The following is a 13,893-nucleotide window of genomic DNA, read 5'->3' on the forward strand; positions in this document are numbered from 1 at the left end:
AGGGCGGTGTCCTGGAGGAGGGAGTCCCAAGCGGCCACCTCGAGGGGGCCGAAGGGGTGCCGGAAAGCGAGACGCCCTAAGTCAATAAGGGTCGTCTCGACAGAGACCCGAGGGTCAACCGCTATGGAGAATAGCTTCGGAAATCGGGCGGCCAAGGGGGAGTCCCCTAGCCACCGATCGAACCAGAACAGGGTCGAGGATCCGGAGCCGACCGAGATGGACGTGACAATACAGCCTGCCAGAACTGGGAGCCACCAGAACGCTGGTAGAAAGCTATTTATTGCGGATGATGGTGAGCCAGAGTCCCCCCTCCCCATTGGCAATGTGCCAGAGCCATCGGGTGAGGAGAGCAATGTTCATACGCCGAGACGACAAGAGCCCAAGACCTCCCCGGTCCTTAGGCTTGCAAATGTCAGGCCAACTCATCATATGGTATTTCTGCTTCTCGCCCTTGCCGATCCAGAAAAACCTGGACTGGTATTTGGCGATCTCTTGATGGAGAGTCTCATGGCCAACTTATTTCAAAAAAAATATATTTAAAAATGATCCGTGGCCAACCCGCACAAACACATCTCCGACGTCCATTCCGGCTGATCCAACGGCTCACCCGACCCCGCGCGCTCCTCCCCCGTGGCGCCAAGATTCCGTCCAAAACCGGAAATTCCCTCCCGAAATGCTCCAGCCGCGCGCCACCCTCCAAAATTTCCCCACCCCTACTTAACCCCTCCATCTCTCCCCCAAATCCTCGCAAATCACAGCGCCGCCGCACCCACCACTACCGCTCGCCCATCCCACCCGCGCAGATGGCCCGCACGAAGCAGACGGCGCGCAAGTCCACCGGCGGCAAGGCGCCGAGGAAGCAGCTGGCGACCAAGGCGGCGCGCAAGTCCGCCCCAGCCACCGGCGGCGTCAAGAAGCCCCACCGTTTCCGCCCCGGCACCGTCGCCCTCCGGGAGATCCGCAAGTACCAGAAGAGCACGGAGCTGCTCATCCGCAAGCTCCCCTTCCAGCGCCTCGTCCGGGAGATCGCCCAGGACTTCAAGACCGACCTCCGCTTCCAGTCCTCCGCCGTCTCCGCGCTGCAGGAGGCCGCCGAGGCGTACCTGGTGGGGATGTTCGAGGACACCAACCTCTGCGCCATCCACGCCAAGCGCGTCACCATCATGCCCAAGGACATCCAGCTCGCCCGCCGCATCCGTGGGGAGCGCGCCTAGGTTCGTCGTGGTCGCCGGTCATACTGCTGGGTACCGTAGTAGCTGTTCTTGTCTCGTGATCTGGATGCGTGTCGGGTGCTTGTGTTTGTTGGTGTTGATATGTTGTGTCGTCTGTTCCTATGGATCGTGATGTTCGAATGAAATGGCAATGCAAGTTCAGTTATCATTTGATGCTAATTTTGTCTTCCAGTACCTCATTGCTCTGTTATTCTGCGGTGCTGTTCTTGTCACATGTACTAGCATGGTGTTGCAGTGATGGAACTGAACACTGCATGATGCAGTGCCCCATGGGCGTTGTGATTTTGCTGGCCTGCTCTGTTATTTTTGCGTGGTGGCTGTGTTATTCTGTTATTTTTGCCCATGGGATTTGGTGAACTCATTTTGGCTTTCTGCTCTCTTCGATGTGATTCTGAATTATGGCCGGGTTGGTTGATGTGGACTATCTGAAGGTGAAGCGGCTACATGCCATGCGATTCTGAATTATGTGCCGTCTGCTAGTTTGAAACTTGCAATGGATCTGGTCTGCTTTATCTCCATTTCTCAGATCTTGTTAATTAAGTTATGTGCTTGATGTTATGTTTGGTGAATGATATCATGCTGGGGATGATTCTTGTGCTGGTGTTTTTATAGTTGTGATTGTTCATGTCTAAATAATACTACAACTTTTTGTCTAATCTTTCAGTACTACATGTAGTGGTGCATTATAGCGTAAACAAGTTTATAACAGGACACACTTACTACAAAGCTCTTATTTTCTGTATCATTCTACACATCTTTTAACTGATAGAATGAGTAATCTGGTGTCAGCAACACTGTCTCTGACTAAACTTGCCCTGTTATCTGACAGCGGAATAACTTTGTTTGAGCAACACTATCTCTGAGTAAACTTGTGCTTTGATCAGAGATCAGGCTATGGGGTCATGGCCGGCAAAGTTTTGAAAGATCGGAAGGTGGATACGAGTAGTAGCCACTCATCAGTGCAGATGCTATGATATTGTTTGCGGCTTCTGTGGCATGGATTCCATCCCAGCTCACGTAGTTCTGCGGGTCTCCGCAGGCCGTCGCACTCGCAATGTTGCCCTTGACAATCTTGCTGGTGCCACAGTACAGATCTGGGTCAAAATTGTAAGCTCCACCACCGTATCCGCAGCAAGCCTTGGTCCCATACTTGAGCCCTGAAATCATCACCCAACCACCTTTCAGTAGTGCTGAACTCTTCTAATCAGATATGGCTATGAACCAAATCGATTCATGTACTTGTCGGATGGCAGAAAAAGATCGGAGAGAAAGCTCACCATGATCTTCTGGATGCCTGAACAGCTCGAGCATGGCAGAGTATTTGTCGACGTACACGATCGACGCATTCTGCAGCGTCTTCCTAACCTCGGCCAAGCTGTTGTTCAGCAGTTCATTGTAGTAGACAACCGCGCTATTGTAACTTGCCATGCAGCCGTACTCATCCAGATCGTTGCTGCTATGTGGAAGCTCCACGAGGAAGGCCGGGTAGCACCCGATTGGCGCCATGTTGAACACCATGAATTTGCGAGCCCCAATGCTGTGCAAGTCCTGCAAATAGTTGAGCAGGTGCCACACATGATTCGCCAGTTATTTTGATCATTTGAAGTAATATCAACCACCATTTGTGATACTCCAAATTACCTGTATAGCCCACGAGATCTGGCTGATAACTGAAGGAAGAGTTCGCTTGACACTCCCGATGCTCTGCGACCCTAGGTTGGAGGTGAAATCATTCTGGCCAATGTCGATCGTGTACAGAGAGTTGCCGAAAATGTCGGGCGGGGGAAGTTGCCCTGAAATTCAAGCGAACGATCAGTCTCTGTTTTAGCTGTAAAATTCAGAAATTCAGAGCATGTAGTGTATTTTTACTGGTCAGGAGATTGATCTTTTTACCACTGGTGGCACCGGAGGCGATCGCTCTATTGCTGAGCTCCTTCATCTGCCGGAGCTGGATGGCGAGGGAGAAGGGGCTGATGCCGGTGACGAAGAGCGACGTGTTGGGCAGCAGCGCCGTGGAGGCGAGCGTGGCGAAGTTGGCGCCGTGCCGGAAGTCGGAGCCGACGGACCGCAGGTAGGGGCTCAGCAGCGGCAGCCCCATGGCCTGAGCTGATCACCAGCGTCAAGCCGTCAGAATTATACCATCAAACCAACGGCGAGCGTAGGCGTAGGTACCTACCTATGAAGTCGATGACCAGGCGGCCGTCGGAGGCGCGTCCGGCGGGCCGGCCGAAGTAGGTGACCCCGAACGGGGGCGGCTGCGCCGGGAAGGCGGCCCAGAAGCCGCCCGTGTCGGAGTTGGAGTCGCCGAAGTTGAACACGGCCGGGAACCTGCAGCGCCACCCCTGGCCGGCCGCGCCGTCGATGCAGCAGCAGCAGCACAGCACCGCCGGCAGGAGCAGCTGCCACGCCGACGCGATCCTCATCTCGGGGGAGCAGAACCACGTGCAAGTGAGTGAGCTCACACACTCACAGTGGCGGTGTCGTGGTGCGCGTGCAAGACGGCGTGGACAAGCTTTGCCATGCTTATATCAGCGGCGGTGCTGGGCTCGAGATTTGGTTGCGTCTCGTGGTGGTCGAGTTCAATCTGCGTTTCGAAACTGCAGATATGTATCGGCACGCAAGATGTATGCATATCTCCAGAGACATTTGCTTGTCTCGCTTGGTCCGTACGATGGCTCGGTTCTACGCTGGAAGCACGTCGCTGCACCAACTAGCTAATGGATACATGCAGGCCTGGGTCCTGACATTTCCTTGGCGCTGGCACGGTGGTCAGCCGAGGGGCCGGATGACGAGCTACACGCTGACAAGAAGTTCCACACGAGATATTCACAGCAATACACACACACACACACACACACACACATATGCGAATAACGTACTGTGTCGAAAGACTGACACGCCAATCATGGCCGTCGGGCGGATGCGCCGCACCGCAACTGACAGACACACTGAATCGCTCCAGACTCCATTACAAGTTACAGGCAGTACAATGTAGCATAATGCTGGCTAGAAGCGGGACCTGCCTCACTGTACAAATGTGGAGAATTCGTCGACTATGTCGTGCTGAGCAGGTGCTGGATAACTTTGTCCGGGTCATTGTCGTGCATCGCCAGCAGCTCGGGGACGTTCCGGGAGGTGAACCCCATCTCGTGGAGGGCGTTGTAGGCTTTCACAAACTCCTTCACCTGCGCCACAAAGGTAAACAAACCACACAGTCCAGGTTTATGCTTTGCCACCATAACCGAAGATGAAACGTCAGGACAAAATTGTACATGCATACAGAAGATAAAAGGGCTGAAGCACACATGCGCACTGTTGATTGAATGAATGATGGACATACACAAATGGCACACTATTGTTCCACTACTAAGTGACTGTTGTTCGTTAAACTGTGTGATTTACAGCTGTAGCCAGAACGGGAAGTATTCTGCTCATTATTTTATAACTGTCCACGTCAATTTTTTTGGTAAGAGGATTTCTAAGTAGGCAAGCATTTTCTCCCATAGAGACAACTATTACAACAAGTTTTAACTTAGACTGGATAGAACGACAAGCACAGTACAGTTCTCCAATCGATTAGTGTGTGGCACTGGCACACACACAAAAAAATGAACCAAATCTATAATACCTAAATAGTTCATCCCCACTATCTTATTTCTCTTCACATGCAGCCCGTCCACATCAGCAAGCATGCCACGTCGTCACCTCACTGCGTTCCGTTACCGGCATCAACAAGCATGCCATGTCATCCACTCAGTGCGTTCCATTACCAGCGACAACGAGTACATAACCGACGAATACCAGCCATCTCGCCATTTCCAGCCATAAACTACTGACCCTCTCTAACCGAACCAAAATAGAATGATCGACCACCATCTCCGCCAGAAAAAAAGACAGCAGTTTCTCCCCAACGGTTGGGAGCCGATCTCTGTGCCTTCCCCGGCGCTCGTTTGGTTCATCAAGATGACTTCCATGGAGCCGCAGTCTTACCTCCCGTGTGGGGATGAACTATTTAGGTATTATAGATTCCTGCCAAGGGAGTTCCGAAGCCATTGGAGAGGTTGGTTTTGGTAGGTTACACCAGAATCGGACCACCCGTTGTTGAAATTGAAACTAATGAGCTGGTTTTCTTTTCAGCCTCGGTGGTGCGATGCCGGGCTGGGCCGCAGATCCACTAAGAGAGGACGAACGCACACATTGGGACCCCGCCGCTACCCTGCAGCCTAGGCGCGCCCATCTTGGGCCACCTCCATGCGCGACGACTCCCGCGCCCCCGTCGGCATCACAACCTCTCCAGCGCATGCGGATCCGCCCACCTGCACGTGAGGATGGAGGCTTGGCTCCTGCTAACCCCAATTGGAGCCTCTTCTCTCTGCCATGCCCGTCCTCAACGTCCCACGGTACCGTTGGCCTCCTGAAGGTGTTGCCACAACCGTGCCTAACCTGTCTCTACCTACAGCCGATGGTAACCAAAGTAGGGTCTCAGTATTTAATTAGCCTCACATTCCCCCTTCAATTTTGTTTATGGATCTGGGGCAGTGAGGGATTGGAAACAAATTATGTAGATGTATTACTTTGTTATTGTAGCTGTGCTGATGTTGTTGCCTGTAAGATGTACTATGGTTTTCCCTTCCGCAGAAGTGCAAAACTTAGCTGGCTTGTGTGATGTTGAGGCCAACATTATTAGGAAGAGTTTCAGAAAGAATAAGCTAGCACAATGTCATCTTGGCTTGCATCCATTCTTCCATTCAATCATGTCTAATGTGAAGCTAATGCGTGTGAAACTATGAAGTATTCCCCACAAAGGTAAGTGTTGTAATGTTTTATGCAGTTTCTCCAAGTGTTGTAGCATTGCGGTTAATTCAGTGAGTATGTCAGTTACTATTGTGTCCTTCCAGCTACTTTTTCCAGTATGTACGTTTTATTCATCAGAAATTAAGCAATTTCCTATGGTATCACTACAGGTGGAGCAGAAAACCTGAGGAGTCTCTTCCAAGAGTACAAACAAACTAACCCAAATAGTAACAATTCTGAAACTGAATTGTTTAAGTATTGTGCCCTCCAACCTCATAATATGCTCTTCTCTCCAAAATGAAACTTAATAGTTTCTATGCCTTTGTTTTGCATTGCTTTGTGTCTACTATTGGACCAATAATTTATAGGTACAACAGTGTGTGTTTTGTGATCTTAACCAAATGCATCTTGCTTCACTTTGAAAATATATTCTGAATTGGTTGAGCCTACCTTTTTCTAAAAAGGTAGAGTTCCATTTTCTTTATTTCGATAGGCATTTGTACTGCACATTTAAATCAACAAGTAGTGACTTTCCTTATTGATTTATACGTGGATTTATCCAGTCAAGCAGGGAGTGAATTTTAATTCTTTCGTGCGAACTCGGAAAGTGGGTAAAGAAAAATATGATCACATGTTTTTTTACACCCAAGAATTTGGCATGTTTTTTTTTTTCATTAGAAGGAAGTTAGAAACACTATGTCATCTCTCCTAGATTTTCTGCATTTTTTCTGCAGACTAGGCCTCTCTTAGCTCTTGATGGTTACTTCACACATCAAAGACCTGGTAAAGTGGCCCATCCATTTGATTATCTAAACTTGATGCATTATTTTTGTTTTTTTTCTCTGATGGCCTACTATTTGCACATTGTTTTGTCAGCAAAGGTCAAACTACCATTTTTTTTGTCTCGGGTGTGATCCCTCTTTCCCCAAATAGTTATGAATAGCATTTTTTTTTGTTTCATATGGAATCCATCTAATATTTCTGGCAGCATGCAGACTGAAATGGAGGGCGAGAACAAACTTGGTATGCTAAGTTTTCTTTTTTGTCATTTGAGGGCTTCATGTCACGTCTATGTTATTCAAGTTTGAGGTTTCTGATTGTACTTCAGAAAGAACATTTAGTGATTGCCATTTTTTTCATATACATGCACAGAATATCAACAAATGTAACACTCATTTTATTGTTATGTAATCAGGAAATCTGTAAATGTGTGATATCGAAATGTGGCCAAGATTGTAACATCTTCTGTGAACATCTAATTAGTTGAGATGATATTACGAAACTGAAACCTTTTAGCATAACCTCAGGTATGAACAGGAAACGTTAAGTTATTATAAGTTACCTTTTGTTAGGTGACTTGATTTTTTTCCCTTAATGGTCGAAACACCATTTGATGTGCTGATAATGCATACATGACACTTCCACATAAGTACATTATTTGCTATCACATGTATATAATATAGTTGGTATTTGTTTCCTTGCAAATTAATTGCATAAATTCCTGCCGCAACGCGCAGGGTATCATCTAGTTAACTGTAAAATGTAACAGCCATCAGCTGTTTGTACCTATGTGATTGGCCACAATGAAAGATAGTATTGGTTCACCGATACAGTCACATAATACAGCAAAGCATTGGGTTTTTTGTAATTGATGATGATGAAAGATAGTATTGCTAAAGGACAAGATAAAAGAGAAAGATCATGCCTTCGTTGGGTTATCTCCATAATTTAGCACAGCAAATGAAACAGCTTCACGTCCAAGCCCCATAGACATATACTTCTCCACAAGTGGATCTCCTGGGGTAGCCTGAAAAAAGGACAAAACAGAAAGAAAAACAAGTATTCAGAGATACACTATTATACTAAAGACTTCAATGAATATACCCAACTGTTATAAACATCTGGCGTGCATTTATCACGTGGAATGACACAGCTACGTTAGGGATGCAAAGGAGGTGAGGAACCTCTAGCGGAGTCATAAAATAGACTACAAAGAAATGTGCTAATATCTACAACATCGAATTTATATACTACAAAAATATATTTATGATGAATCTAATGAAACTTATTTCGTGCAGTAGATTTTCATATACTCCCTCCGTCCGAAAAAGCTTGTCCCTCAAATGGATGTATCTAGCACCAAGTTAGTGCTAGATACATCGATTTGTGGGACAAGCTTTTTCGGACGGAGGGAGTATTATTTTACAAATGTGGTTAAACTTAAAGAAGTTTGACTTAGGACAAAGTTAGGACTTAAAATAATTTGGAACAGAGAGAGTATAAACATCTTTTTATTTTATTTCTAATAAAAGTAGCAGAACCTTGGTAGCAAGATGGGAATGGATAGCACAGACTTCACTACATAACTTAAGGTTGTGGGCTTAACAACATAATTTTCTTGCAATGCTCTAAGTAGGCAAGCCTGTTCTGCCATAGAGACAACTATTTCAACAAGTTGGAACTTAGAATGGATAGAACAACAAGCACAGACATAGGCCTGAAGCTAAACTAGTTTAACCAGTATACCCTCATAATTTTCTTGCAATTTTCAAGGTAGATTTAAATGGATTTTCAGTCATAGGCCATGGCAGCCCCAGGCGAGTCTCTGCCCCTGCTTAAGGTTAAAAGTGGCATCGAGTTCGAGCTAATAGAAAATCCAAGAAAAAAGCAACTATGCACAGGAGAAAGTGGATTCAAGTTGGGTCTAACAGAAAAGGGCATAAAAAGAACCAACATAAGAGGTGTTGCTAGACCAGACTGCAAAGATTGTTGTAATTACAATACATGATTTCACCATATTAATGTACTACTGCTCTGGCAGGGAGGGATGGGGCAAGTGATAGATATTGTTTACCATAGAAGTAGTGGATGTTGAGTGTCTTGGCCCTCTTGGAGGCTGTGGTGGTTGTTGTTGTTGTTGTGGTGGTGGTGGTGGCGTCTGCCTTTCAATTACAAACTTCCCCCAGTTGGGGTTTTCCTTCTCCGCCTCCGCAAGAATCTTTCTTTCATACTCAAAATCAAAGTTAAAGGTGCTGCGGGGAACTTCTACCATCTGTGGTGCCAACTGAGGCTGAAAACATAACACTAATTAAAAGGGTGCCAATTATCCAAACGCTGTGAGGGGAAGGGTAAATAAAAAGCAGCTCATGCCTTTGTAACAAAGAGTATATGCCTAGCATAAGCATACAAGTTTGCAGAATGGCAGGATGCTTCTCTAGAAAATGAACAGAATAGGATGAGTTTTGAGGGAACCCACAAAAATCGTGAATCATGCCCTCGTACATTTCAACCCATACTATTAACTATCACACCAACACTCTACGATCCAAGTCTGAAATAGTTACAACAGCAAAGATGGCCACCAACTAAAATAAAATTATCTAACATAAGTCGCATGCAAGTTCTTCTATAACAAGACCATTTCCATGTATTCCTTACTCCTTAGACACTCCCATTCAGACATATGTTACATCCAGTGTTTAGATATGCCATCAATATGGAACAAGCTACACCATCTATATTTCAATTAGTCTGCTAACAATGGAACGGTCCAGCAGGAGAACCTGAGATGTCCCTGCAAACTTAACAAAACCTCCTCACTGTCTATTATATGTGGGTCCGGACCCACATGGCACGGAGAGCCTAGGATAAAAAGGATAAACCACTAAAACTAATCAGCGGTGATTAAGATCACCAAGGGCACTAATTAACAGGTAAAGCTGACTCCTCGCTGACCGTATGATGCTAAGTTGCTAACAATCATTCATTTGTACATTTCTAGCACATACACATGCACTAAATGAGGACATAAACATACATGAAGAACAATTAGTTATTAGCTAAAATATCTCGAATGCATCACAATTTATTCACTACTCCAAGGAGTACTATTTCTCACAATCCCAAGGAGAATAACTGGCAAGAGAAAACAAAACACTCATGGTAGTATGTTGATGTCCAGCCAATGCACAGAAGTTAAAGGCACCCATTTAAATACGAAACAGCATTTTTTTGGAGCAACACTATTAACAATGGAGAATGAAAACTGAACTCAGTCATTACTCATTAATACAAATTTTTTGGTAGCAAAGTAGATTGACAGCTCTTGCATAAGAGAACAGGAAAGTAGTGAATGAATAAGAAATCATATAACTTACAGGAGGAGTTATCCGATATTCTGGCTTTATAACAACTTGTATGCCCACTGCAGAGAAACAATGAATTACGTTAGTAACCATGAACTGTTCTCAATAACAGTACAGAAGGGCACAATATTGGGCAGTTTGTTAGTCTGGCATGGTAGCAACAGTAAAATACTCCCTCCGTCCCATAATGTAAGACGTTTTTTGACACTATACTAGAGTCAAAAAACGTCTTACATTATGGGACAGAGGGAGTATATACAAGCAGGCACTCCCTTCTCTATATATCAATTCAAAGTCCAACCAATTTCTCCCAATATTTTTCAAATTTCAGTATGACCCCCTTCTTCGCTAGGAGGCATGCCCTGACAAGCTAAATTAAGTTACACATGTAATGGCCAAATTGGGGGAAATTACTAGCTAAACAAGTTTAAGCACACACATATGCCGGTTATAAGAGAAATGATGGGATTATAATAGTCCAATGGACAAACTCAGGTAAAACTGCTTCAGTTTCAGGTCTAGATTGTTCAATTCCACTTTCCAGTCAGGGCCTCTTAAATCAGAACTCAACTAAGAGATCCGCTGATCTAACGCGCACGAAACCACTCACAATTCGATCGAACGAAAGATCTAGTGAACCCTACTCGATACAGCACGGAGCACGCGGGGTTGTCCGCTACCGAGCAGCCCACCAACCAGGGCACCAACCGACCGTACAGCGTCGAGCCAGTACGGAGTGAAGGGAGAGGGGATTACTGGATGTGGAGGACGACGAGGAGGGGGCGGGGGGCGGGGCGGCGGGGGACGAGGGGGCCGCGGTGGCGTGGAGGTACGGCGCGGCCCGCTGCGGCGGTGGGCCGGCGGCGCCGTGGGCGGGCTGGCCGACGCGCGGGTAGAGGGACGAGCCGCCCCCGCCCCCGCCGGCTCCGCCGTAGGAGCCGGATCCCGACCGGCTGCGGAATTCGTAGTCCATCGGCGCCGGCGAAGGGGGTGGCGGTGGTGGTGGGGTCGCCGGGCGATCGGTCGCGGGGGCACGCGGTTTGGAGGGGGGCTAGCGATGGAGCGGAGTCGTGTTCGTCTTCGTCGGGTAAGACAGAAAGCGTATACGGCATTACGGATTCCCTCAAAGAAAAAAAAGTGTATACGGACCCTTCTCTTGGGACGAAATCACTGTTTTGACCTTGTCACAATTTTTAGTCGAAAATTGAACCCGACGTGAAAGTATTTCACGATTTGACCCTTTTAGCAACGCCAGAGGCCGCGGCGTTTCGGGTGAACATAGAAACGCCGACCAAGCTAGCGTTTCATGCCAACACAGAAACGCCGTGGCAGCTAGCGTTTCTTCCCTGGCCCACAGTCAGTCCGAACCCGCCGTTTTCACTGACGTGGCACATGTGAAACGCCAATGACCCTGGCGTTTCTGGACTGGATTAAGTTATGCGCGGCGGGCCGCGGGGGCCTAACCCCCAGTCCACTCGCAGTCGCCCCGGTCGGGCATCTTTGGACGACGAACTGGCGGCCGCCCCTTCTCTCTTCTTCACCAAATCCTCCCCAGATCTGCTATATTGACCATCAAAACGAGTAGATCGAAGCACCCCCGAGTTGCTTGAGGTATTCTCTTCCCAATCCTCCATTTATTTTCAGTCAATATTGGCTATTGTAGATGCATTTTTTCAAACATGGTGGAACCCTAAGATGAGTTATTAGTGATTTGTTTGATGAATATTTTGGGGATATACTGTTGAAGTATTCTTAGTTAACTTGTATAGTATTGGATTTAGAGAGAGCCCATTTTTTAGGATTAGGTTGAACCTATCATTTGTTAATAATTAGTTGTGATAGATTTTTTAGAATAAAATAGGTTGAAAAGAATTGGTGTTGGTAATGTGGTTTGTGATTTATATCTTAGGGATAATTTGTAGTAGTTCTCACACAATTTTGTATATGATGTGGTCATAATTTTAAGCATATATCATAACAAATCCATGTACTATATTTTGTAGGATGTTTGAGCCGGATAAATATCCCGGCCTTGATGATTATTACGAGGAGAAGCATCGTGCTGTGCTTGTGGAAAGAGGGGAGGTAATTATGTATCTACATTGTCGATTCTCATATTGTGAGTATATTGTGAGTAGTTTAGAAAAGTATATAAATTGTGCGTGTGATTTTTGTAGGTTCCTCCAGTACTATGGTTGAGAGGCCACAACCCACGTGAGTCACTTGTGTATGACCGTCGCTACGAGCCTTATTTTAGAAGAATGGATCTTCTCCAGTTTGTGCTCAACTTTAAAGACACACCACCATGGCTGAACTCGACGGCCATTACCGCCCTTACGGACCGTTGGAGGCCGGAGACGCACTCTTTTCACCTTGCTCTTGGTGAGATGACCGTTACTTTGGAGGATATTGCGATGATCTCCGGTCTTCCGATCGAGGGCAGAGCTCTTACCGGGAAGGTGAAGTCCGAGGGGTGGCGACAAAGGGTTGCAGGTTTGGTTGGTGTTGAACCTCCCCCGTGGATTCATGAAACAAAGAAGGATCCTAGGCCATCTGGTGTTTTGTTCTCGTGGCTACAAGAACATTTTTACGAGTACCCAGAGAATGCCAGTCCGGCTGTTGTGGAGAGGTACGCCAGGGCTTACTTATGGAATCTTTTGACCCAAGTGGTGTTTCCCGACGGCACGGGAGACACAGCCTCGTGGATGTTCTTGGACCCTCTTCGTAACTGGGATGTTAAGTGGAGTTGGGGGTCGGCGGCACTAGCCTTCTTGTACCGTCAGGTAATGCTAATTTGATGAATTTTCATTATATGAAAGAGTTTTTTGCATGTCATTGTTTAATGTGTATAAAAATGTGCAGTTGGACGGAGCATGCATGAGGAGTAAGCTAAAATCTTGTCTTGGTGGTTTTGTTTGGGCCCTACAGATTTGGATGTGGGAGCGTATCCCTGTGGGCCGTAACTTGACCATTGCCCCGGAAGAACCTTGGGAGTGGCCTTTTGACGGGGATGAGGAGCGGTATCCCACTATTGCATACACGTGGGCTAATGTCCAAGTGTCTAGTATTGCAGCCATGGGGCGGTACAAGGCATACATAAGCGAGCTTGACATGCTTACTTACAACCAGGTAATTATCAAATGCCTTGCTATCAATTCAGATTTTTTGTTGTTGTGCATGAGCTAGTGACATGTTGTGATGTAGGTTAATTGGAGGCCGTACATGGTACTTAGGCAGTTCCCTTTGAGCAATATGTGCTTTCGTGACCAACATCTTTGGCGTGTGCATTGCCCTATGATATGCTTTTTTGCGGTGGAGTGGCATCTTCCACATCGTGTTTCGAAGCAATTTGGAGTACAACAACCCACCCCGCCGGATTATGTTGAGACAAGTGTGGTGCTACATAGGTGAGAGTTTTTGTACCATATGTTGATCAATGTGTAAACACTGAAAAATGAAATAGATACCGATACTTCTCATGCTTTGTAGGACGAGCCGGCAACACAACAAGAATTTCATTAATTGGGAGGATCACCATCTTATGTGGGTGGACATGTGGAATGCTCAGAGGAATGCCCGAGTTGAAGATGATCACACACCTGACAACGACGAGGGGGCATATTTAAGGCATTTGGAGTGGCTTCGCAAAGAGTACAGAGTTATCCTTAAGGGTGCTTGGACTCGTGCCGATTGCTTGGAACTAATGCCAAGTGAGGCTGCTG

General features: G+C 46.6%; 3 protein-coding genes across 3 annotated transcripts; 1 reads left to right on the plus strand and 2 right to left on the minus strand.

Annotated features, from left to right (window-relative positions):
* The first annotated feature begins 733 nt into the window (after nucleotides 1-733).
* On the plus strand, nucleotides 734-1,391 carry LOC123156021 (histone H3.2). The gene has a single exon (XM_044574187.1). It carries the CDS (start codon nucleotides 804-806, stop codon nucleotides 1,212-1,214), a length of 411 nt encoding a protein of 136 aa, XP_044430122.1. The 5' UTR covers nucleotides 734-803; the 3' UTR covers nucleotides 1,215-1,391.
* Nucleotides 1,392-1,885: 494 nt separating this feature from the next.
* LOC123156019 (GDSL esterase/lipase At4g01130) lies at nucleotides 1,886-3,746 on the minus strand. The gene is made up of 5 exons (XM_044574185.1): nucleotides 3,409-3,746; nucleotides 3,126-3,338; nucleotides 2,874-3,025; nucleotides 2,510-2,780; nucleotides 1,886-2,389 (listed from the first exon to the last, which is right to left on the minus strand). The coding sequence occupies exons 1-5, from the start codon at nucleotides 3,653-3,655 to the stop codon at nucleotides 2,133-2,135; spliced, it is 1,140 nt and encodes a 379-aa protein (XP_044430120.1). The 5' UTR covers nucleotides 3,656-3,746; the 3' UTR covers nucleotides 1,886-2,132.
* Nucleotides 3,747-4,033: 287 nt separating this feature from the next.
* LOC123156020 (proline-rich receptor-like protein kinase PERK10) lies at nucleotides 4,034-11,267 on the minus strand. Its single transcript, XM_044574186.1, has 5 exons — nucleotides 10,928-11,267; nucleotides 10,184-10,230; nucleotides 8,881-9,096; nucleotides 7,732-7,833; nucleotides 4,034-4,417 (listed from the first exon to the last, which is right to left on the minus strand). Exons 1-5 carry the CDS (start codon nucleotides 11,142-11,144, stop codon nucleotides 4,286-4,288), a joined length of 714 nt encoding a protein of 237 aa, XP_044430121.1. The 5' UTR covers nucleotides 11,145-11,267; the 3' UTR covers nucleotides 4,034-4,285.
* Nucleotides 11,268-13,893: the final 2,626 nt, after the last annotated feature.

This window comes from Triticum aestivum, chromosome 7B, assembly GCF_018294505.1.
Source record: "Triticum aestivum cultivar Chinese Spring chromosome 7B, IWGSC CS RefSeq v2.1, whole genome shotgun sequence".
Taxonomy (NCBI): Eukaryota; Viridiplantae; Streptophyta; class Magnoliopsida; order Poales; family Poaceae; genus Triticum; species Triticum aestivum.